At 39.7% G+C, this 24,653-nt stretch overlaps 1 protein-coding gene across 3 annotated transcripts in view; it reads left to right on the top strand.

Moving 5' to 3' along the window:
- Positions 1-24,653, top strand: part of nfat5b (nuclear factor of activated T cells 5b) — a 99,841-nt gene that overhangs the window by 38,811 nt on the left and 36,377 nt on the right. For 2 of the 3 annotated variants that reach the window (XM_061882625.1, XM_061882618.1), the window contains exon 2: positions 16,902-17,024. In XM_061882625.1, coding sequence (XP_061738609.1) covers positions 16,902-17,024 — 123 coding nt within the window. Of the gene's footprint in view, positions 1-16,901; positions 17,025-21,315; positions 21,379-24,653 lie in introns of all 3 variants that reach the window. The other variant, XM_061882634.1, reaches the window with a different exon arrangement.

The following is a 24,653-nucleotide window of genomic DNA, read 5'->3' as shown; positions in this document are numbered from 1 at the left end:
GAAACCTGCACCAGTATAAAGTTGGATTTTCCACTAAACTATTTTTAATGGCGGGCCCGGTGACCGCTATCTATGGCAATGGAGGAGACAATGAAATGGTAATTAACAACAGTAATTTAAAAATGTGTTAAAGATACTTAGCAATGTTAGTTCGATTTGTTGTGTAGCGAGCATAGCTTTTTAATGTAAGACAACTGCGTCACCACCCTCAGGCAAAACAAAGAATGATTTTCCTAAAAAATTGTTTTAATTTGATCAGTGCCTACCGTGTATGGCAATGGACAAGTTACAGTATATGAACTGTTTTAACGCGGTGAGCCGTTGGCCTTGTTTTATCATCTGATATGTTGTGGTAAAATTCACTCAAAACAGATGGCTTGTGGACATAGTCCCTCCAACGTGTCCTAGGTCTTCCCCAAGGCCTCCTCCCAGCTGGACATGCCCGAAACACCTCACCAGGGAGGCGTCCAGGAGGCATTTGTTGTAGATGCTGGAGTCATCTCAGCTGGCTCTTCTCCATGCAAAGGAGCTGCGGCTCTACTCCGAGTCTGTCTCGGATGACCGAGCTCCTCACCCTGTCTCTGAGGGTGATCCCAGACATCCTGTGGAGGAAACTAATTTCTGCTGCTTGTATTCACGTTTTTGTCCTTTACCCGAAGCTAGTGACCATAGGTGAGGGTAGGAACGTTGATTGACCGGTAAATCGAGAGTTTCGCCTTCTGGCTCAGCTCCTTCTTCACCACAACAGACTGGTGCATCACTGCACCGATCTTGCGTTGCATTCTTCCCTCACTCGTGAACAAGCCCCTAAGATACTTGAACTCCTCCACTTGAGGCAGAACTCCACAACCCACCCGAGGAGTGCAGTCCACCCTTTTTTGATTTTGGAGGTGCTGATCCTCATCGCAGCAGCTTCAGGTCCCAGCCTGATGAAGCCAACAGGAAAAGCAGAGATATGACCCTCTGGCAACCAAACTGGAAGCCCTCCACACCCTGCCTGCACATAGAAATTATGTCCATAAAGATAATTAACAGGACCAGTGACAAAGGGCAGCCCTGGGAACATGCCTGACCTACTTCCGGCAATACAAACCAGACTCCTGCTCAGCTTGTACATAGACCGTATGGCCAGTAGCACCCCCATAGGACTCCGTGAGGGACACGATCGAATGCCTTTTCCAAATCCACAAAACACATGTGGACTGGTTGAGCAAACTCCTATGCCCACTCCAGTACATAAGCGAGGGGGGTAAATCTGGTACTTTGACCCACGACCAGGGCAAAAAGCACATTGTTCTTCCTAAATCCGAGGCTCCACTGACGGCCGTACTCTCCTCTCCTGCACCCTGGAATAGTCTTTCCCCTGGAGGCTGAGAAGTGTGATCCCTCTATAAATGGAACACACGATCCGGACCCCCTTATTAAAAAGGAGGACCACCATCCCGGTCTGCCAATCCAGAGGTACCACCCCATACGCCCACGCTATTTTGAAGAGACGTGTCAGCCACGACAGTTCAACAACATCCAGAGCCTTGAGGTATTCTGGGTGAATCCTGTCCTCTACTGGGGCCTTGCCACTGGGCATTTTTTTGATTACCTCAGCAACCTCTGCTCCCGTGATGGACATGTCCACGTTTGTGACCTGGGACTCTGGCTCCTCAATGGAGGGTTTGTCTGTAGGATTTAGGGTATCCTCAAAGTATTCCTTCCACCGCCCAACTATATCCCCAGTATTGGTCAGCAGATTACACAGTGTGGACAGGGCACTGCTTCCTCCTTTTCAGGCATCAGATGGTTTGCCAGAATCTCTTTGAGGCCGATCGAAAATCTTGCTCCATTGTCTCCCCGAACTCCTCCCATGCCCGAGTTTATGCTTCCGCCATCGCGGAGGCCGCGGCTTGCCTGGCTTCTTGGCACCTGTTAGCTGCTTCGGGAGTCCCACAAGCGAGCCATGCTCGGTAGGATTCCTTCCTCAACTTTACGGCCCCCTTTACCTGTGGTGTTCACGATCAGGTTCGGGGGTTGCCACCATGAAAAGCACTAACCACCTTGCGATCTCAGCTCTGAACAGCAGCAGCAATGGAGGTACGGCACATGGCCCATTCGGAATTCGGTGTGGCCCACCTCCCTCGGAATGCAGTTGAAGCTCTGCTGGAGGTGCGAGTTGAAGATCTGGCAGACGGGACCCTCTGCCAAAACTTTGTCAGCTTCCCCTCACTAAACATTTGGGTCTGCCGGGTCTGCCGGGTCTGTCTGGCGCCGTGCCACCTTATCCAAGTCACCACCAAGTGGTGATCAGTTGACAGCTCAGCCCCTTTCCTTGCCCGAGTGTCCAAGACATGCGCTCACATATCTGATGAAATGACTACAAAGTTGATCATCGACCTGGAACCTTGTGTGTCCTGGTGCCCCATGCACTTGTGGGCACACTTATGTTTGAACCTGGTGTTTGTTATGGACAAAGTGTGGCTAGCACATAAGTCCAATAACAAAACACCACTCTGATTCAGAGCAGGGAGGCCAATCTTCCAAATCACGCCCCTCCAGGTTCCGTTGTTGCTGCCAACGTGGGCGTTGAAGTCACCCAGTAGAACAAAAGAGGGAGTTCAATAATGCAAAAAAGATTAAAAAAAATATGTAAAACCTATTTCTACCGGGCAAGGGTGAATGTTTACTGATTGTAAGGGGGTGTGGTAAGGATAGGTTCATTTGCATCTGACAACTCTGTCTCTCAAAACAATGGCTTTAAAATAGGTCTGTAAAACCAAATCTATTCACAATTTTCCGCAAAGAACCAGCATTACATGTTCTGTAGACCACAATGAAGTATTTTAAATGTAGAAAATCATTATCTATTTACAAGTGAGAGAATATAGATTATGCGTTAGTGAAATTCATACATTGGCGTATGCCAAAAATTACCAAAATTTGTAAATATTTTACCAGTTATAATGAATGTGCCCCACTACAATACATATATACTTACAGCATATTGGATGTTTTTAGGGCACTTTATAGGTGGAATAGAGTACCTCCATTGAAAGCTGACTTTTACTAGTATTTATTTACCAGTTAAAACGCACAAAAAGTGCTTGTCTCACATAAGGATTAAGAACGATAGGCAAAATTCACCCCAAAATTGCAGTTCTTTTTAAATGAAGTGCTTAAAGAAAATAATCATATTTCGGAAATATAACCGTCATCTGATATGTTTCATTAGTGTGGTATGTTGTTAACAAAAATGTTCTTTAGCCAGGATGCATTGTAACATTCAGAAGCTGGTGCTGTTAAAATGCATTTATTTGTGAAGTCTGAACATTATTACTCAAAAAACATGTCACAAAACACTTAACCAGTTGATATCTTAATACAAAGTAGTTTTAAGTAACATATTCTCAGAAAATAAGAACGTAAACAAGTAGGTAATTGAGCCATATCAAATGTCCGCTTTTGATTTGTGTTTCCAATCTAAACTACCGCTTTTCTTGAAGGAGTGATGACATATCTTCCTAGTTAATACTTCAATTCATATTAATCAGCATTGACAAGCAGTCAAACAATCCCTTTTTACTGCAGCTCCATCTGATTCATCTTGTTTTTTTACGGCCGCATTTAGTCCCAATACAAAGGGAATGTCACTATAAAAAATATGAAAAATCTCAATCCAAACCTTCATCAGAATCTATCTCGATGTTGAGGTGGTGTTTCAAGACATAGAAATGAAAGCAGATTTTTTTTTTTTTTTTAATTTTATACAATACATGTTTAAGAACACAAGACTGATCAAAATGTGTATTTAATACCAATGCACACTGTGTGTCTATCATTCAAGAACTCAGTGATCCTTGGTATGATACAACAATTATTCTTGAATGGTGTGTATCGATCCTATGGCCATATCACTGTGTGATACTATCCCTTAAATATCTTGGAAGTTTGAATTGTATGATTAGATACTTTAGTTTTATTTCTTCGGTTAAATTAGATTATTCAGTTTTGTTTGCTCATGGGAATCAACTTGTCTGTTGAGCTGTGTTGCTATAGAGCCCCTGGCAGTCTTAGTGTAGGCTTGGCTGTAAACATTTTAGGGATGTTGTAAAAGGTTTTCTACATATGAAAAACCTGACAATATTAAGGTATTGTCTCACTTGTGTGAAGTAGATTACATAGTATGATAGATTTAAGATGTATATACATGTGTGTTTGCGTGCGCTTGAGCGTGTATATATAATATGTATGTTTATAGATACAGTGTATGTGTATATATATATGTATGTATGTGTATGTATATATTTATATGTACATATATATATATATATATATATATATATATATATATATATATATATATATATATATATATATATGTATATGTGTATATACAAACCCCGTTTCCGTATGAGTTGGGAAATTGTGTGAGATGTAAATATAAACGGAATACAATGATTTGCAAATCATTTTCAACCCATTTTTTGACAATCAATCAATGTTTATTTATATAGCCCTAAATCACAAATGTCTCAAAGGACTGTACAAACCACTACGACTACGACAAGAAAGTTTGATCATATTATGCCTGTACTGGCTCACCTGCACTGGCTTCCTGTGCACTTAAGATGTGACTTCAAGGTTTTACTACTTACGTATAAAATACTACACGGTCTACCTCCATCCTATCTTGCCAATTGTATTGTACCATATGTTACGGCAAGAAATTTGCGTTCAAAGGACTCCCGCTTATTAGTGATTCCTAAAGCCCAAAAAAAGTCTGCTGGTTATAGAGCGTTTTCCGTTCGAGCTCCAGTACTTTGGAATGCCCTCCCGGTAACTTAAATGCTTCTACCTCAGTAGAAGCATTTAAGTCTCACCTTAAAACTAATTTGTATACTCTAGCCTTTAAATAGACCTTCTTTTTAGAGCAGTTGATCTGCCGCTTCTTTTCTTTTTCTCCTCTGCCCCCCCCCTGGCTGTCCAGAGTCGGGACCCAGGATGGACTGCTCGTCGCGACCCAGGATGACCAGCTTGCCTGTGTATCGGTTGGGGATATCTCTACGCTGCTGATCCGACTCCGCTTGGGATGGTTTCTTGTGGACGGGACTCTCGCTGCTGTCTTGGATCCGCTTTGAACTGAACTCTCGCGGCTGTGTTGGGTCCACTATGGATTGAACTTTCACAGTATCATGTTAGACCCGCTCGACATCCATTGCTTTTGGTCCCCTCATAGTCATCATTGTCACCGACGTCCCACTGGGTGTGAGTTTTCCTTGCCCTTATGTGGGTTCTTCCGAGGATGTCGTAGTCGTAGTAGTTTGTACAGTCCTTTGAGACATTTGTGATTTAGGACTATACAAATAAACATTGATTGATTGATATCCAGTGGAATATGTTACAAAGACAACATATTTGATGTTCAAACTGATCAACATTTTTTTTTGTGCAAATAATCATAAACTTTAGAATTTGATGCCAGCAACACGTGACAAAGAAGTTGGGAAAGTTGGCAATAAATACTGATAAAGTTGAGAAATACTCATCAAACACTTATTTTGAACATCCCACAGGTGTGCAGGTTAATTGGGAACAGGTGGGTGCCATGTTTGGGTATAAAAGCAGCTTCCATGAAATGCTAAGTAATTCACAAACAAGGATGGGGCGAGGGTCACCAATTTGTAAGCAAATTGTCGAACAGTTTTAGAACAACATTTCTCTAGGATTACCGCCACGACAGGCACCAACCACCGTGCGCCCCCAGCTCCAATCGACCGCCTCGACAATAGAGGTACGGAACATCTTCCACTCGAACTCAATGTCCTGCGCCTCCCTCGTGACATGTTCAAAGTTCTTCCGGAGGTGGGAATTGATACTCTTTCTGACAGGAAACTCTGCCAGGCATTCTCAGCAAACCCTCACAATGCGTTAGGGCCTGCCAGGTCTGTCTGGCATCCTCCCCCACCATCGCAGCCAACTCACCACCAGGTGGTGATCGGTAGAAAGCTCCACCCCTCTCTTCACCCGAGTGTCCAAAACATGAGACCGCAAATCCGATGACAAAACGGCAAAGTCGATCATGGAACTGCGTACTAGGATGTCCTGGTGCCAAGTGCACTTATGTTTGAACATGGTGTTGGTTATTGACAATCTGTGACGAGCACAAAAGTCCACTCGGGTTCAGATCCGGGCGCCCATTCTTCCTAATCACGCCTCTCCAGGTTTCACTGTCGTTTCCAACATGAGCATTGAAGTCCACCAGTAGAACGAGGGAATCATCCGGGGGAGCACTTTCCAGTACTCCCTCGAATGAATCCAAAAAGGGTGGGTACTCTAAGCTGCCGCTTGGCGCGTAATCGCAGACAGTCAGGACCCGTCCCCCCCACCCGAAGGCAGAGAGAAGCTACCCTCTCGTCCTCTGGGTTTAACTTCAACGTGCAGGCTTTGAGCCAGGGGGAAACAAGAATTGCCACGCCAGCCCGTCGCCTCTCACTGCCGGCAACGCCAGAGTGGAAGAGAGTCCAGCCCTTCTCAAGAGAAGTTGTTCCAGAGCCCTTGCTGTGCGTCTAAGTGAGTCCGACTATATCTAGCCGGAACTTCTCCACCTCACGCACTAGCTCAGGCTCCTTCTCCCTCTCCCCAGCCACTTCGTCTAGCTCTTCCTGGGGGATCCAGTGGCTTTCCCTGGGGATCCCGGGGCGTTCCCAGGCCAACCGGGAATTATAGTCTTCCCAACGTGTCCTGGGTCTTCCCCGTGGCCTCCTACCGGTTGGACGTTTCCTAAACACCTCTCTAGGGAGGCGTTCGGGTGGCATCCTGACCAGATGCCCGAACCATCTCATCTGGCTCCTCTCAATGTGGAGGAGCAGCGGTTTCACTTTGAGTTCCTCCTGGATGACAGAGCTTCTCACCCTATCTCTAAGGGAGAGCCCCGCCACACGGTGGAGGAAACTAATTTCGGCCGCTTGTACCCGTGATCCTTTTTCACTACATCGGATCAGTACAACGTCCACATTTCTGAAGACACCGCACCGATCTGCCTGTCCATCTTACGATCCACTCTTCCCCCACTCGTGAACAAGATTCCTAGGTACTTGAACTCCTCCACTTGGGGCAGGGTCTCCTCCCCAACCCGGAGATGGCACTCCACCCTTTTCCGGGAGAGAACCATGGACTCGGACTTGCAGGTGCTGATTCTCATTCCGGTCACTTCACACTGCGAACCGATCCAGGGAGAGCTGAAGATTCCGGCCAAATGAAGCCATCAGGACCACATCATCTGCAAAAAGCAGAGACCTAATACCGCGGCCACCAAACCAGAACCCTTCAACGCCTTGACTGTGCCTAGAAATTCTGTCCATAAAATTTATGAACAGAATCGGTGACAGTGTCTAAATGTGTGTGTGTGTGTTTGTGTATATATGTGTGTGTGTGTGTGTGTGTGTGTGTATATGTATATATATATATACACATACACATATATATATATATATATATATATATATATATATATATATATATATATATATATATATATATATATATGTGTGTGTGTATATATATGTATATATGTATACATTTATGTATATGTATTTTAAATCTAGCATTCGTATTTTTTAGATTTTCAGTGGAGTTAAAATAAGTAAGTTGGTCATTCTATTGCTTTGAATCTGCTTGATAGAATTCCACAAAGGAATAATGCAAACCTGTTGTGCAAGATAAAGAGCAGATGCATTATTTGTGATAATTGTAATTAAGACAGTAGAGACAGTCAGAGGTTGGTTGAGTTGAGAAGGGGTTTAATCAGTCACTCATCCAAAAGACGTGCCCCGCCCCAGTTGTTGGAACTAGTAGGAGCAAGCAGCAGGAATGTGAGCGAAATGAATGGCAGTGTAAGTCCTGCCATTCACACGGTGAGTGCCTTTCTTTTCTTTTTTTTACAGCTGCGATGATAAAAAATAAAGCATGCTTGGCGCTACTGTAAAATTCTCAACCGACCTGTATACTGTATACAGATATTTTGTAATTTGCATAATGCCACCACCATTGAAACATATTAGAACAGATTTTATTCACATAAGCAGTGCACTTACAGTATGAGTGTGTATTTTCTACACAGCCACACTTTATGTGAGACTGGTGAGAAGGCTGCATAACTGTGTCAAAGCTAAGATCCAAACATAAGATGTTGTGGTTTGTTGTTTATATACTTGGCGAAAAAGGGAGAGAGGTTTGTCACATCCAAATGAAGAATTGGACACTGTCTGCTTACGAAGAAACAAATATTCAGCAGAGTTTTCCCTCTTTCAAAACATCCAGGGCCTGTGGAAACACTTTGAACAGTCCAGCCAGTGATGCGAAACCACTGAGTGGAGGGAAGTGTACATATTTTCTCCCTGTGCGGTTGGCGATGTGTTTACAGGAAGGGCTGCCAAATCTGAGCACATGTTTCTGCATGTGCACTGCGCGAATGAACCCCGAGAAGGCTGTCGCTTCAAGTGGAGATGCAGATGTAAAAAGTGTGTTTTGATACAGGTGGTGGTTGACATTTGAGTGCATGTATGAGAACTTGGAAAACTGGTACACAGCCACACTGGAACCTGAGTATATTATGGTATTTTCTAATTCCAAAATTAAGCTTCCTTTCTGGGAAACCGCATTCCCTGCACATATACTCTGAGCTATAAGATACTAGAGGGCTTTGGGAATCATGAGACATAGGCTGGTTTCAGTATATCCCAGGTTTTGGTTTTGTACGCAGCGAGAGGTAACAATGAGACGGGTAAGTATCTGATATACACACCATTTCGTAGGGCTCAGCTGCAAGTTATTAAAGCTGGACGTTGGGAGGAGAGGGAGTCGGGCAACTGTAATGGCTGCTCTCACGCCGTACAATAATATTTTGATGATGAATCAGGCTGCTTGCAAATCTGCTGTCATGCTGTTGACCCAAGGCTTTCTCTTCTCTCAGTGAGAAGCATTGAGAAGACAGGGAAAGGCATTGTGCAACCCAGATGCCCTTTTGGAATAAGAGCTGTTTTTGTTCACACGCTTCATTTTGTATGGTATTCTGATATGAGTTTGATCTCATACTGTATGACCGTACCCAAGAAGAAACCCTCAAAGACATTATTATCTTAGCTCTCCAACTTGTTGTTAAAGAAATGATTGTTCATGGGGAGCTGAAGAGTAGTCAAAAGTCCTAATTTCAAATAGATATACAAATGCAAGAAAAATACTGATTAGAAGATCATCACTTAATCCAAAGTGGTCAAGTCTATTGTGGTATAGTGATCTTTCGGACAGCTTTTTCAAGTCAACAATGAGAACCAATTTGCAGTTGTTATTCATTCGTATGTGAGACGTTCTTTATGCAAATTGCCAATGCTGCCCTCTTAGAATCAGAATCCGCTTTATTGGCTTTATACAAACCCCGTTTCCATATGAGTTGGGAAATTGTGTTAGTTCTAAATATAAACGGAATTCAGTTGAATATGCTGCAAAAATAACATATTTGATGTTAAAACTGATAAACATTTTTTTTTGTGGAAATAATAACTTTAGAATTTGATGCCAGCAACACATGACAAAGAAGTTGGGAAAGGTGGCAGTAAATACTAATTAATAGGGCTGCAAATCTTTGGGTGTCCCACAATTAGATTAAAAATTGATTCTTGGGGTTACAATTCGATAATATATAGATTTTTTTCAATTCAACGCGATTCTCGATTCAAAAACGATATTTTTCCGATTCAAAACGATTCTGTATTCATTCAATACATAGGATTTCAGCAGGATCTACCCCAGTCTGCTGACAGGCAATCAGAGTAGTATATTTTTTTTAAAAGCTTTTATAATTGTAAAGGACAATGTTTTATCAACTGATTGCACTAATGTAAATTTGTGTTAACTATTAAACGAACCAAAAATATGAGTTATTTTATCTTTGTGAAAACATTGGACACAGTGTGTTGTCAAGCTTATGAGATGCGATGCAAGTGTAAGCCACTGTGACACTATTGTTCTTTTTTTAATTTTTATAAATGTCTAATGATAATGTCAATGAGGGATTTTTAATCACTACTATGCTGAAATTATAACTAACATTGATACTGTTGTTGATAATATTAATTTTTGTTTCACTACTTTTGGTTTGTTCTGTGTTGTGTTTGGGTCTCCACTCAATTGCTCTGTTTATTGGAGTTCTGAGTGTTGCTGGGTCAGGTTTGGTTTTGGAATTGGATTGCATTGTTACGGTATTGCTGTGTAGTTGTTTGTTGGATTGATTAAAAAACAACGTGATCGATTCGATTCCTTTTCGAATCGATCTTTTTCCACACCTCTACTATTTAAGTTGTGGAATGCTCATCAAATACTTATTTGAAACATCCCACAGGTGTGCAGGCTAATTGGGAATAGGTGGGTGCCATGATTGGGTAAAAAAGCAGCTTCCATGATATGCTAAGTAATTCACAAACAAGGATGGGGCGAGAGTCACCAATTTGTAAGCAAATTGTCAAACAGTTTTAGAACAACATTTCTCAACGAGCTATTGCAAGGAATTTAGGAATTTTACCATCTATGGTCTGTAGAATCATCAAAAGGTTCAGAGAATCTTGAGAAATCACTGCACGAAAGCGATGATATTACGGACCTTTGATCCCTCAGGCGGTACTGCATCAAAAACTGACATCAGTGTGTAAAGGATATTACCACATGGGCTCAGGAACACTTCATAAAACCACTGTCAATAACTACAGTTGGTCGCTACATCTGTAAGTGCAAGTTAAAACTCTACTATGCAAAGCGAAAGCCATTTATCAACAACACAAAAGAACGCCGCCGGCTTCGCTGGGCCCGAGCTCATCTAAGATGGACTGATGCAAAGTGGAAAAGTGTTCTGTGGTCTGACGAGTCCACATTTACTAATTATATTTGGAAACTGTGGACTTGGTGTCCTCCGGAACAAAGAGGAAAATAACCATCCGGATTGTTATAGGCGCAAAGTTCAAAAGCCAGCATCTGTGATGGTATGGGGTGTATTAGTGGCCAAGGCATGGGTAACTTACACATCTGTGAAGGCACCATTAATGCTGAAAGATACACACAGGTTTTGGAGCAACATGTTGCCATGCAAGCAACATTATCATGGACGCCCCTGCTTATTTCAGCAAGATAATGCCACGGGTTACAACAGCGTGGCTTCATAGTAAAAGAGTGCGGGTACTAGACTGGCCTGCCGGTAGTCTAGACCTGTCTCCCATTGAAAATGTGTGGCGCAATATGAACCTTAAAATACCACAACGAAGACCCCGGACTGTTGAACAACTTAAGCTGTACATCCAGCAAGAATGGAAAATAATTCCACCTGAAAAGCTTAAAAAATTGGTCTCTTCAGTTCCCAAACGTTTACGGAGTGTTGTTCAAAGGAAAAGCCATGTAACACAGTGGTAAAAAAGCCCCTGTGCCAACTTGTTTGCAATGTGTCGTTGCCGTTAAATTCTAAGGTAATAATTATTTGCAAAAAAAAAAAAGTTTCTCAGTTCGAACAGTAAATATCTTGTCTTTGCAGTCCATTCAATTTAATATAAGTTGAAAAGGATTTGCAAATCATTGTATTGTGTTTATATTTACGATTTGCACAATGTGCCAACTTCACTGGTTTTGGGTTTTGTATATGTAAAAATGTTTATTTCTTCTAAAATTTGGTGGGTACGGCTTAAATACAAGTGCGCTCTGTAACCCAGAAAGTATGGTATATAAACGCGTCCTACAAGTCTTATCACAATAGAGATGGGATTTATGGCTCGTTGAGGGGAAACAGATCTTAAAGGGAACTCCATTTTTTGCCTATTGTTAACATTTCTCAATTAAGAAAGACAAGACGACAATTTTTTTTTTTGATGCATTCTAAATATTGAATAAATGCGATCAAAAATACGCTTGTAATGGTGCTTATGGGAGCCGCTCTATTCTGCCTATAAAGCCCTTAAAATAACATCCAAACACCTTCATTAAGTTTTATATACATGATGTAAGTATATACAGAATGTAATGCAGTAATGGACACATTTATGATAACATTCAATATCTATGTATTTTGCTCATTTTAAGCATATGTGGCGCATTAATTTCAAAAACGCATCACAACGTTCTTTTTTTTTTTCAACCAAATCACTGATTACTCCTCACTGCAGACATTATGAGAGCCAACCAACATAATACAACTAAACAGTCATTAGGATGTCGGCGGCTTGGATGTTCATATATCCCCATTTAGATAAGGAATGACTCATAATCCTTCCGGAAAAAAAGGGGTGTGGAACCAAACGTCTTTTCTCGCCGTTTCCGGGTCCTAAATTGGCTGTCAAAGTGTACCAACTTATCGGAATATGTCTTTGTCCTTCTACTATCCAGCTGAGAGGCATGATTAATGATCTAGAATAATGTTTGACGAGCAAGGAAACGAGGAAGCAGTCCTTTAGTCGATTATGTCAACATTGGCACACAAGCTCGTGATTACAGCGCTGCTATAGTTATTTTTTTGTTAGTGCTTATAATAAAAATATCACTAATACTTGGTTAGTATTCAAGTCCCAAAAATTTAAATGGAGCATTGATGGCAGTTTTTGGATGGTTTTATGAGAGTAATAGAGGATCTCCATTGGCTCTACTGTAAGCAGACTTTTATTTACGAGTTAGTCTTTCATAATATTAGTGAACAACAGCAAAATTCACCAAAAAAGTGCAGTTCCCCTTTGAGGAGCTTTTTCTATAAAAGAGCTGTTCAAAAGACTGGCTCGTTCCTATATTTATTTGTTGTTGAAATAATCACAATATGAAAGTTTGGTCAATAAATCAAAATGCATATATTACACTAAATACACATTACAGGTGAGAATTATTTTTGAAAATTTGATGATAACCTAATTTGTTTTTTGTTTCCATTGTAAACATTTCACAAGATGGTGCCCTTTCCCCATTCTTTGACAGTGACGTCACTGTGCCCGCTTTACCTTGCATGTCATCAAGCCCGCGGAATGTGTAAGCGCATCTAAATGCTATGTTTCCTCTCACTTTTGATCATTTTGTTTTCATTCTCAGTTGCCAATATATCTTTCTAATTCCAACTACAGCGGCTAAAAGGTCCGACTAGGTTCATGTGCTTATTAAACTCCTCCCCTAAGTTAACTGCCTGCATTAGTCTGGCATGACTCCAACCCGGTGATGTTTTTACTTCATTATACAAACCCCGTTTCCATATAAGTTGGGAAATTGTGTTATATGTAAATATAAACGGAATACAATGATTTGCAAATCCTTTTCAACCCATATTCAATTAAATGCACAACAAAGACAAGATATTTGATGTTCAAACTCATACACTTTTTTTTTTTTTTTGCAAATAATAACTTAGAATTTCATGGCTGCAACACATGCCTAAGAAGTTGGGAAAGGGCATGTTCACCACCTTTTTTACATCACATTTTCTTTTAACAACACTCAATAAACGTTTGGGAACTGAGGAAACTAATTGTTGAAGCTTTGAAAGTGGAATTCGTTTCCATTCTTGTTTTATGTAGACCTTCAACCGCTCAACAGTCGGGGGTCTCCGCTGTCGTATTTTACGCTTCATAATGCGCCACATATTTTCGAAGGGAGACATGTCTGGACTGCAGGCGGGCCAGTCTAATACCCGCACTCTTTTACTACGAAGCCACACTGTTGTAACACGTAGCTTGGCATTATTTTGCCTAAATAAGCAGGAACGTCCATGATAACGTTGCTTGGATGACAACATGTGTTGCTCCAAAACTTGTATGGACCATTCAGCATTAATGGTGCCTTCACAGATGTGTAAGTTACCCATGCCTTGGGCACTAATACACCCCCATACCATCACAGATGCTGGCTTTTGAACTTTGCGCCTATAACAATCCGGATGGTTATTTTCCTCTTTGATCCGGACTACACAACATCCATAGTTTCCAAATATAATTTGAAATGCGGACTCGTCAGACCACAGAATTCTTTTCCACTTTGCATCCGTCCATCTTAGATGAGCTCGGGCCCAGCGAAGCCGGCGGCGTTCCTTGGTGTTGTTGATAAATGGCTTTCGCTTTGCACAGTAGAGTTTTAACTTGCACTTACAAATGTAGCGACCAACTGTAGTTACTGACAGTGGTTTTATGAAGTGTTCCTGAGCCCATGTGGTGATATCCTTTACACACTGATGTCGGTTTTTGATGCAGTACTGCCTGAGGGATCAAAGGTCCGTAATATCATCGCTTACGTGCAGTGATTTTTCCAGATTCTCTGAACCTTGTGATGATTTTACGGACCGTAGATGGTAAAATCCTTAAATTCCTTGCAATAGCTTGTTAAGAAATGTTGTTCTAAAACTGTTCGACAATTTGCTTACAAATTGGTGACCCTCACCTCATCCTTGTTTGTGAATTACTTAGCATATCCTCTCCTTAATACAGTACAGGTGTCCTGTCCCATGAGCAGAAAAACAGCCCCAAAGCATGATGCTACCACCCCCATGCTTCACAGTAGGGATGGTGTTCTTGGGATGGTAAGCATCGTTCTTCTTCCTCCAAACACACATAGTGGAATTATGACCAAAAAAGGTCAATTTTGGTCTCATCCGTCCACAAAACTTTCTCCCATGACTCCTCCGGATCATCCAAATGGTCATTGGCAAACTTAAGACGGGCCTTAACATGTGCTGGTTTAAGCAGGGGAACCTTCCGTGCCATGTATGATTTCAAACCATGACGTCTTAGTGTATTACCAACTGTGAACATGGAAACAATGGTCCCAGCTCTTGTCAGGTCATTGACCAAGTCATGTTGTGTAGTCCTGGGTGGATTCCTCATCATTTTGCATGGGGCTCCACTCCGATTGAGATTGACCGTCATGTTTAGCTTCTTCCATTTTCTAATGATTGCTCCAACAGTGGACCTTTTTTCACCAAGCTGCTTGGCAATTTCTCCGTAGCCCTTTCCATCCCTGTGGAGTTGTACAATTTTGTCTCTGGTGTCTTTGGACAGCTCTTTGCTCTTGGCCATGCTGAATGTTTGGGTCTTACTGATTGTATGGGGTGGACAGTTGTCTTTATGCAGCTAACGACCTCACACAGGTGCATCTGATTCAGGATAATACAGTGGAGTGGAGGAGGACTTTTAAAGGCGGACTAAGGTCTTTGAGGGTCAGAATTCTAGCTGATAGACCGGTGTTCAAATACTTATTTTCAGCTGTATCACACAAATAAATTGTTAAAAAATCATAGATTGTGATTTCTGAATTTTTCTTTTTGGGGTATCTCTCATACAGTGGACATGCACCCACCATGAAAATTTCAGACCCCTCCATGATTTCTAAGTGGGAGAACTTGCAAAATAGCAAGGTGTTCAAATACTTATTTTCTTGACTGTATGTATATATATATATGTATATATATATATATATATATATATATATATATATATATATATATATATATATATATAAACAGCCCGGCCAAATTATTTTAACCCAATGCAGCCCCCGGGTCAAAACGTTTGGGGACCCCTGGCCTAAGGGATCGACTTTCACGGGCATGTTGCTTACGTGCAGTGATTTCTTCAGATTCTCTGAACCATTTGATGAAATTACGGACCGTAGATGGTGAAATCCTTGAATTCCAAAATTTTGTTCTTAAACTGTTTGGCAATTTTCTCAAGCATTTGTTCACATAGTGGTGACCCTCGTCCCATTGTTGTTTGTGAATGGGGCTTCTTTTATACCCAATCCCGACACCCACCTTTTTACCAATTAGCCTGCTCACCTTTGGGATGTTCCAAATAAGTGTTTGATGAGCACTCCTCAACTTTCTCAGTCTTTTTAGCAACTTGTGCCAGCAGGCATCAAATTCCAAATGAGCTAATATTTGCAAAAAATAAAGTTTTATAGTTTGAATGTTAAGTATCTTGTTTTTGCAGTCTATTCAATTAAATATAGGTTGAAAAAGCTTTTCAAATCATTGTATTCTCTTTTTAATTACGATTTATACTACCTGCCAACTTCACTGGTTTTGGGTTTTGTATTTTCCGCAGCGAACCATAAGCCAGCGATATATACCGAAACAAAATAGTTTGTATATACTGTATTTATTTACATAGTAACAGACTCAGTAACTTCATTGTGGCATTTTGGTGAATTTACGAAACTGAAACTATACAAAAAGAATGCGATTGAAAGTTAATAACATTAACACAGACACTTGTAAACATGTTAACATATTCGCTAATGCTAACGACATTAGCTTGATTACATTTCGATAGCATGTACAAGTTTGCATAAAAAAACTTCTACAAACATCACACGTGGGACGGTTGAGTTTTTATGGATAGTTTGCTATATTGTAAAACTTGATGAATGAAGAATCCTTTTGAGCAAAAGTGCGATAGACGATTAGTAGACGAAATGTGATGAACTTCCGTTTCAAGGCAGAAAACAGGAAGTACCGGTACAATTTCAACCTGCAGTACCTGCAGTAAGCAAACTTATTCAAAAGATGGCGACATAGTACAAACAATAAGAGTAAGATTTTTAGTGTCTCGGTTGGTGTGGAAAACTATTTGTTGAATAAAAAACATTATGGCGGTTAGCAAAGAAAATGAAATAGCCGCACGATTTTAAGCCACAGGGTTCTAAGTGTAGGGAAAAAGTACCGGCTTATTGTCCAAAAATTACGGTAGACACTTTACCAGAACTCAATGGTGTAATTCTCCATCTCACATTGAGCTTTTGTCACTCACCATAATTTATTGGCGATGATTGCATCTTCTCATTTTACTTGGTTATGAGTAGGCTGTTGTTAATTTTGATGATCATAGATTATGTTTATGCTCTCTTTTCTCCCCCAGAATCGGTGCATGAACTTCTTCCTCGAGAGTTGGAGTTTTCTTCTACCACCCAGCAGAACGTAAAAACTATGAGTCAAACCAGCGGTGGAGAGGTCGGACCCCCTTCAACTGCTTTAGCTTCAGGTAGGATCCTTATCCCTTTTGAGCTGGAACGATTTTATCCATTCCCTTTACCAAAACCCCCCAAAAACCTATTTCTGCTATCAAATGCCTGCTCTTGCCATTAAAAAATCTTGCCTGTCAATATTAAAATCATCTCATTATTATTTAATCACTTGGGAGGCCATCTATACAATGTTCTAATACATTATAAAAACACTTTTTGATACCATTCTGGGAATTACTTTAAATTTATGGCGTAACTTTTTTGATGAATTGGTGTTCATCGATGTTTTCCCTGCCAAAGTAATTAAAAGCAGTTTAAAATATTATGCCAGTTGATTATATCAGTCTTATAGCAATGTTTCATTTTTTGTTTATTTATCCCTTCGAGGATTTTCATAAGCAAAGTATGCTTCCTGTGGATGAAGTAACATACCTCTTTTTTGGTAGACGTAAAAGCTTTTAATTCAACTCTTGATTATACAGTTGTTCCATTAGTCTAATGTGTTATTGTTATCAGTGTCATTAAGGATTAGTTTGTGAATTGTCAGGTTTAATGTTTGCATTCTTTACAAATAATTGTATTTAGTTAGAGCTCATCTTCACTGTTGCATTCCTGCATGAGCAAGACAAAGCATCTATGGCTGCGGAACAACAACAGTAGTTGGAGAATGAAAGAATTGTGCTTAACGCCTCACATTCTTGTCTTTATTCGTCCAGTCATGCATACATGGGTTCCACAAAAACATGTCACATGTCGTCAAAAAAAATATATACGTCAAGTTAAGGTTTGTTGGAAAAAATATACAACATACGTCAAAACTCTACCTTGCGTTACCTAACAGCGAGCTACAGTATTTGCTGGATGTGGACAGGTTACAATAACAAAATGATTTGTTTATAAAAAAGGGTCTACACATTATTAATGTGCTGAAGGGGTGGAATACTGCTTCACAAACACACATTGTGTTTGGTAATCCAAAGTTTATAGTGTTAAAAAAGCTAATGGTTCCATAGAAAAGAGTAGAGCACAAATATTGGCTGCTTTAAGCTGAATGCCCTTGTTTTGCCTTAGTTGTCTACACAGCATCTACATTCCGGAAAATAACAATAATACATTGCTGAAAAGTCTCTACAACCCACTAGTCTATTCAATATTACTATGTGGTGGTAAAAAAAAAAATCATATTCCATGCAAGTATATGGTCAAAACTAGAGATAGGCGATACCAGATATTTGAGAATCGATACGAGACTGATTACTTTTTGGACTTTTTTTTTTTTTTTTTAAACAATTACTTTTTTGGCCACTTTTGCCCCAGTAAAAGGCATGGGAAATATTGACTGTTGAACAATTTTAATTTGAACAATCTATTTTGTATTTTTCACATTTTAACAAATGGCATTATTTGTACATTATATAATCAAATCAGATCAAATTTGATTTATAAATTGATTTTCATACATAAAAGAAATGCAACACTAAGTGCTTGACAGACTGAAAAAACAATTCCCCGATGACACACACACACAGTAAAAACATATTATGAAGATAAAAATAAATATAAAAATGACATCCAACTAAAGAATTAATAATACGATTCAAAAGTAGTGTACGAAAACTAATAAATATTAAGTAAAAGCCAAATCAAAAAGGTGGGTCTTAAGCATGCTCTTAAAATCTTGAACTTTCTCTACACACCTGAGAACCTCCGCCAAGCTGTTCTATAGACGGGGCCATAATGGGGAAATGATGCCATGGCTTATTCAGGAAATGAGTGTCGGAGGATCTCGGGGTCTGTAAGGGTTTGCGGGATAAAAACAATTCTGAAAGATATAAAGGCCCAATACCATGGAAAGCATTTATAAACCATAAGTAGAACCTTAAAATCGATCTTGAAACACACAGGGAGCCAATGGAGTGATTTGAAAACTGGTTTAATGTGGACCCGCCTTCTGGTCTTCGACAGGAGATGTGCAGTTTAATTTTGGAGTAATTGTAAGGGCGCAATAACCTTTTTAGGAATACCAGAACTCAGGGCATGACAATAGTCTATATGACTTGCGACAAAAGTATGCATTAGTGTCTCTGTGTTGCCCTGAGAGGGAATAGGGCGAACTGTGGCTATAATCTTAAGATAATAATAAAAAAAAAATGTTAGTTATATTTTTAATATGTGGCATAAAATGAAGTTCAAAGTGTAAAACGATGCCCAGAGTCTTCACTCGGAGTGATGGAGTCAGGTGCTTGTAGTTTAGATGTGTGTTTCTGACTCAGAGCCTCAGGGCCAATGACTAAAACTTAAATTTTGTCCAGGTTAAGATGTAAAAAGGTATCTGCCTTCCAGGGTTGAATATCTAAAATGCAATTAGGAGTATCAGTTGGTCTTGTGCCATTAGGAAACATGAAAATGTACATCAGTATGAGTGTAGAAATAAATTGTCTTCTAACATAAATTGTAAACTAGTTTGAAATAAATGTTATCATGCGCTGCTATGCTGCTGAATGCTTTTATCATGTAAGTTGCACATTGCTGTTTATAATGTGAACTGTGAGAAACACACTGCAGTATTACTACAATACCAATTACACTTGAATGTTTACATTATACAATACATCTGCAACCCTTAAAACTTAAATATTGGTATACCGTATTTCCTTGAATTGCCGCAGGGCATATAGTATGAATTACTGCCGGGTCAAACTCGCTTCCCAAAATAATAAGCGCATGCTTAGTATTACCGCCTGGTCAAACTCGTGACGTCGCGAGTGACAGTTCCCCTGTCATATTTTCAAAATGGAGGAGGCTGATTTCAGTAGCGGTAATTTAAAATCGCATAAAGGGAAGAAGATTAAGAGCTATTCAGTTGGATTTAAGGTCCAAGCTTACATCACACTCAAATTTTTACTGCAGTGCCGGAGTGAGAAGAAGTTTTAAAATAATTAATGCATGCTTACTTTTACCGCATGCCTTTGCTAAGCGCAGGAGTGAGGAGAGGTTTTAGATTAATTAGCGCCCCGGCGGCAATTCAAGGAAATACGGTATTACATTTGCTGTTTTTTTCCGCTTGCTAAACTGCTAAAGAACTCCACACGGTCCGGTCCAGTCCAGTCCAGTTCATTCATGAAAGCCCTCTTTCTTTCCTCTTATGTTTGAAAATTATTTTCTTTTAACCTCTTTTTCTAAGTCCAGGGAAACCAGCAAAGTACAAATGCCATTGCTCATTTTTAACCACTCTGTTTCTACTGCGCACATGACAAATACACATTTTGTTTTTACCGTCCGAGTAAAGTAAATTCACGTTAGACTTCCGGTTTTTGGTGTATAGTTGACTTGAGCATGGAATCACTGGTCTTCTTCTCAGTGGCGACATGGCCCGACTGGATAAGTGGTGTTGCTGCACAGAAATCTAATTGTAGTTAGTAGTTAACCCCAAATATGTGGTAGTAAAACGCATGCTTTTTAGATTCATAAATTAAGTTCAATACTGAAGGACGGTCATCGATACTCAATCGCACACGAATCAAAACCTGCATTGAAGAATTGTGCCTACCACCTACCTGGACAACCTATATCACCTAATAGCAAAGCCACAGTACTTGACTGCCCTTTTTTTTTTTTTTTTAAATAAGACTAATAAAAGAAAAAGAGAACAAAAGACAACATTCCTTGGTACAACCTGATACTTTGCCACAACAAGCAACAGTGTTTCTGACTGAATCATTGTATTTAATATGTTTTGTAAAATCGTGCTTTGTAGTTCTTTTTAGTCTCAAACCTTTAATAAAATCATGTATCCCTGATAATAAGCGCTAGAAATAGGATGGTTGTTGACTTTCTTAAGTTATTGCTGTTTGTGCTGTTCTTGTACTCTGTACTTCATGTATTTTGTACTCTGTTGATTCCTATCCCTATTTTTCAGTTTAAGTGATATTGTCTGACATTTTTGGCAATGATATTATAGGTCTTGTGTTGACACTTGTTTACTGTGCCTCTGTCTTTTGTTTTCTCTTTCCATTAACAGTTTGCTTCATTTGCAAAAAAATACATTCGAAAACGGTCCATTAAGCAATGACCTTTTTAACTTCTATTATAGTCTGCAAGTTGCCGCCTACTCTTTCCCACTCCTCGTATATCATTGTGCTTTCTAAATTGTAGTGTTCCGGCATGTTAGAGCAAATATTTTTTGTACAAACTTTATATTTGTGTTTTAATTTTTTTATTATTATTATTATTATTTTTTTTTTAAATTTGATGCCAATTTTACTGTTTAGCCCTTATTGCTCATACGCTGTCTCATTTTTATTCCAGGAAGTTCCCTCTGAAGCAGGGAGTGTCTGCATATAAAATGGTCTGCAGTTCTCTGCTTCATAGGTCAGAAGCTTGTTCATTTTGTGTCTGTGGCTTCAGTCCCAACCAGTTTTGAGCTTATTAGCGAAACCAAAACATTTTTTTAAGTCAAAGTGCAGATAAATGGCATGCATCACTGCGCACATTTTGAACCTTCATTATCATATTATGACAGAAAATATGCCACTCACTCTTATACAATAATTTAAATGTATTTTATGTTATGTCAACTTTTAGGGTTTATATTTTAGAATTATTCTGTTATGTAATGTATTTATATACCCTTTTATTTTATCTAGGTTGCATTTTCCCCCTTTGAACAAAAAACAATGTTTAAATTTTTTTTGTAGTACCGCAACCCAAAATATTTTCATGCCTTTCACTAGGTAATGGTAAATACAGTGACTGTAGATCAGGGGTGCCCACACTTTTTTAGAAGGCGAGCTACTTTTTAAATGACCAAGTCGAGGTGATCTACCTCATAAATGTGTGTGTATATCTGTATATACAAACCCCGTTTCCATATGAGTTGGGAAATTGTGTTGGATGTAAATATAAACGGAATAGAATGATTTGCAAATCCTTTTCAACACATATTCAGTTAATTGCACTACAAAGACAAGATATTTGATGTTCAAACTCAGAAACTTTTTTTTTTTTTGCAAATAATAATTAACTTAGAATTTCGTGGCTGTAACACATGCCAAAGTAATTGGGAAAGGGCATGTTCATCATTGTGTCATCATTTCTTTTAACAACACTCAATAAAGGTTTGGGAACTGATGAAACTAATTGTTGAAGCTTTAAAAATGGAATTATTTCCCATTCTTGTTTTATGTAGAGCTTCAGTCGTCCAACAGTCCGGGGTACTTACCTGGCCCACCTGCAGTCCAGACCTGTATCCTATGGAAAATGTGTGGCGCATTATGAAGCGTATAATACGACAGCGGAGACCCCGGACTGTTGAAAAATTGAAGCTCTACATAAAACAAGAATGGGAAATAATTCCACTATCAAAAGCTTCAACAATTAGTTTCCTCAGTTCCCAAATGTTTATTGAGTGTTGTTAAAAGAAAAGGTGATGTATCACAGGGGTGAACATGTCCTTTCCCAACTACTTAGGCAGGTGTTGCGGCCATGAAATTCTATGTTAATTATTATTTGCCAAAAAAAAAATAAAGTGTATGAGTTTGAACATCAAATATCTTGTATTTGTAGTGCATTCAATTGAATATGGGTTGAAAAGGACTTGCAAATCATTGTATTCCGTTTATATTTACATCTAACACAATTTCCCAACTCATATGGAAACAGGGTTTGTACATACATATATATATATATATATATATATATATATATATATATATATATATATATATACAGTGGGGCAAAAATGTATTTAGTCAGCCACCGATTGTGCAAGTTCTCCCACTTAAAATGATGACAGAGGTCTGTAATTTTCATTATAGGTACACTTCAACTGTGAGAGACAGAATCTGAAAAAAAATCCAGGAATTCACATTGTAGGAATTTTTAAGTATTTATTTGTAAATTATGGTGGAAAATAAGTATTTGGTCAATAACAAAAATTCAACTCAATACTTCCTAATATAACCTTTGTTGGCAATAATAGAGGTCAAATGATTACTATAGGTCTTTACCAGGTTTGCACACACAGTAGCTGGTATTTTGGCAGATCTTCTCGAGAGCAGTGATTTTTCGGGGCTGTCGCTGAGCAACACGGACTTTCAACTCCCTCCACAGATTTTCTATGGGGTTGAGGTCTGGAGACTGGCTAGGCCACTCCAGGACTTTCAAATGCTTCTTTCGGAGCCACTCCTTCGTTGCCCAGGCGATGTGTTTGGGATCATTGTCATGCTGGAAGACCCAGCCACGTTTCATCTTCAAAGCTCTCACTGATGGAACGAGGTTTTGGCTGAAAAACTCATGATACATGTCCCATTCATTCTTTCCTTAACACGGATCAGTCGTCCTGTCCCCTTAGCAGAAAAACAGCCCCAAAGCATGATGTTTCCACCCCCATGCTTCACAGTAGGTTTGGTGTTCTTGGGATGCAACTTAGTATTCTTCTTCCTCCAAACACGATGAGTTGATTTTATACCAAAAAGTTCTATTTTGGTTTTATCTGACCACATGACACTCTCCCAATCCTCTGGTGTATCATCCATGTGCTCTCTGGCAAACTTCAGACGGGCCTGGACATGCACTGGCTTAATTAGGGGGACACGTCTGGCACTGCAGGATTTGATTCCCTGTCGGCGTAGTGTGTTACTGATGGTAACCTTTGTTACTTTGGTCCCAGCTCTCTGCAGGTGATTCACCAGGTGCCCCCGTGTGGTTCTGGGATTTTTGCTCACTGTTCTCATGATCATTTTGACCCCACAGGATGAGATCTTGCGTGGAGCCCCAGATCGAGGGAGATTATCAGTGGTCTTGTATGTCTTCCATTTTCTGATAATGGCTCCCACAGTAGATTTTTTTCACACCAAACTGCTTGCTTGTTGTAGATTCACTCTTTCCAGTCAGGTGCAGGTCTACAATTCTTTTCCTGGTGTCCTTCGACAGCTCTTTGGTCTTGGCCATAGTGGAGTTTGGAGTCTGACTGTTTGAGGCTGTGGACAGGTGTCTTTTATACAGATAACGAGTTCAAACAGGATCCATTAATACAGGTAACGAGTGGAGGACAGAAGAGCTTCTCAAAGAAGAAGTTACAGGTCTGTGAGAGCCAGAGATCTTTCTTTTTTGAAGTGACCAAATACTTATTTTCCACCATAATTTACAAATAAAATCTTAAAAATTCCTACAATGTGAATTCCTGTTTTTTTTTTCACATTCTGTCTCTCACAGTTGAAGTGGGACAACATGCACAATCGGTGGCTGACTAAATACTTTTTTGCCCCACGGTATATATATATATATATATATATATATATATATATATATATATATATATAGTGTATCTAAACCGCCCCTTGCTGAAATAAGTCATTTCAGCAAGACAATGCCAAGCCACATTCAGCACGTCTTACAACAGTGTGGCTTTGTCAATAAATCGAAAATGTGTGGCGCATTATGAAGCGTAAAATACGACAGCAGAGACCCCGGACTGTTGAACGACTGAAGCGCTACATAAAATAAAAATGGGAAAGAATTCCACTTTTCATAGCTTCAACAATTAGTTTCCTCAGTTCCCAAACATTTATTGAGTGTTGTTAAAAGAAAATTTGATATAACACAGCGGTGAACATGCCCTTTCCCAACTACTTTGGCACGTGTTG

Source organism: Nerophis ophidion, linkage group LG02 (assembly GCF_033978795.1).
Source record: "Nerophis ophidion isolate RoL-2023_Sa linkage group LG02, RoL_Noph_v1.0, whole genome shotgun sequence".
In the NCBI taxonomy this organism is placed as follows: Eukaryota; Metazoa; Chordata; class Actinopteri; order Syngnathiformes; family Syngnathidae; genus Nerophis; species Nerophis ophidion.
Note: the sequence above shows the minus strand (reverse complement) of the source record. Positions and strands in the feature narration are given on the sequence as shown.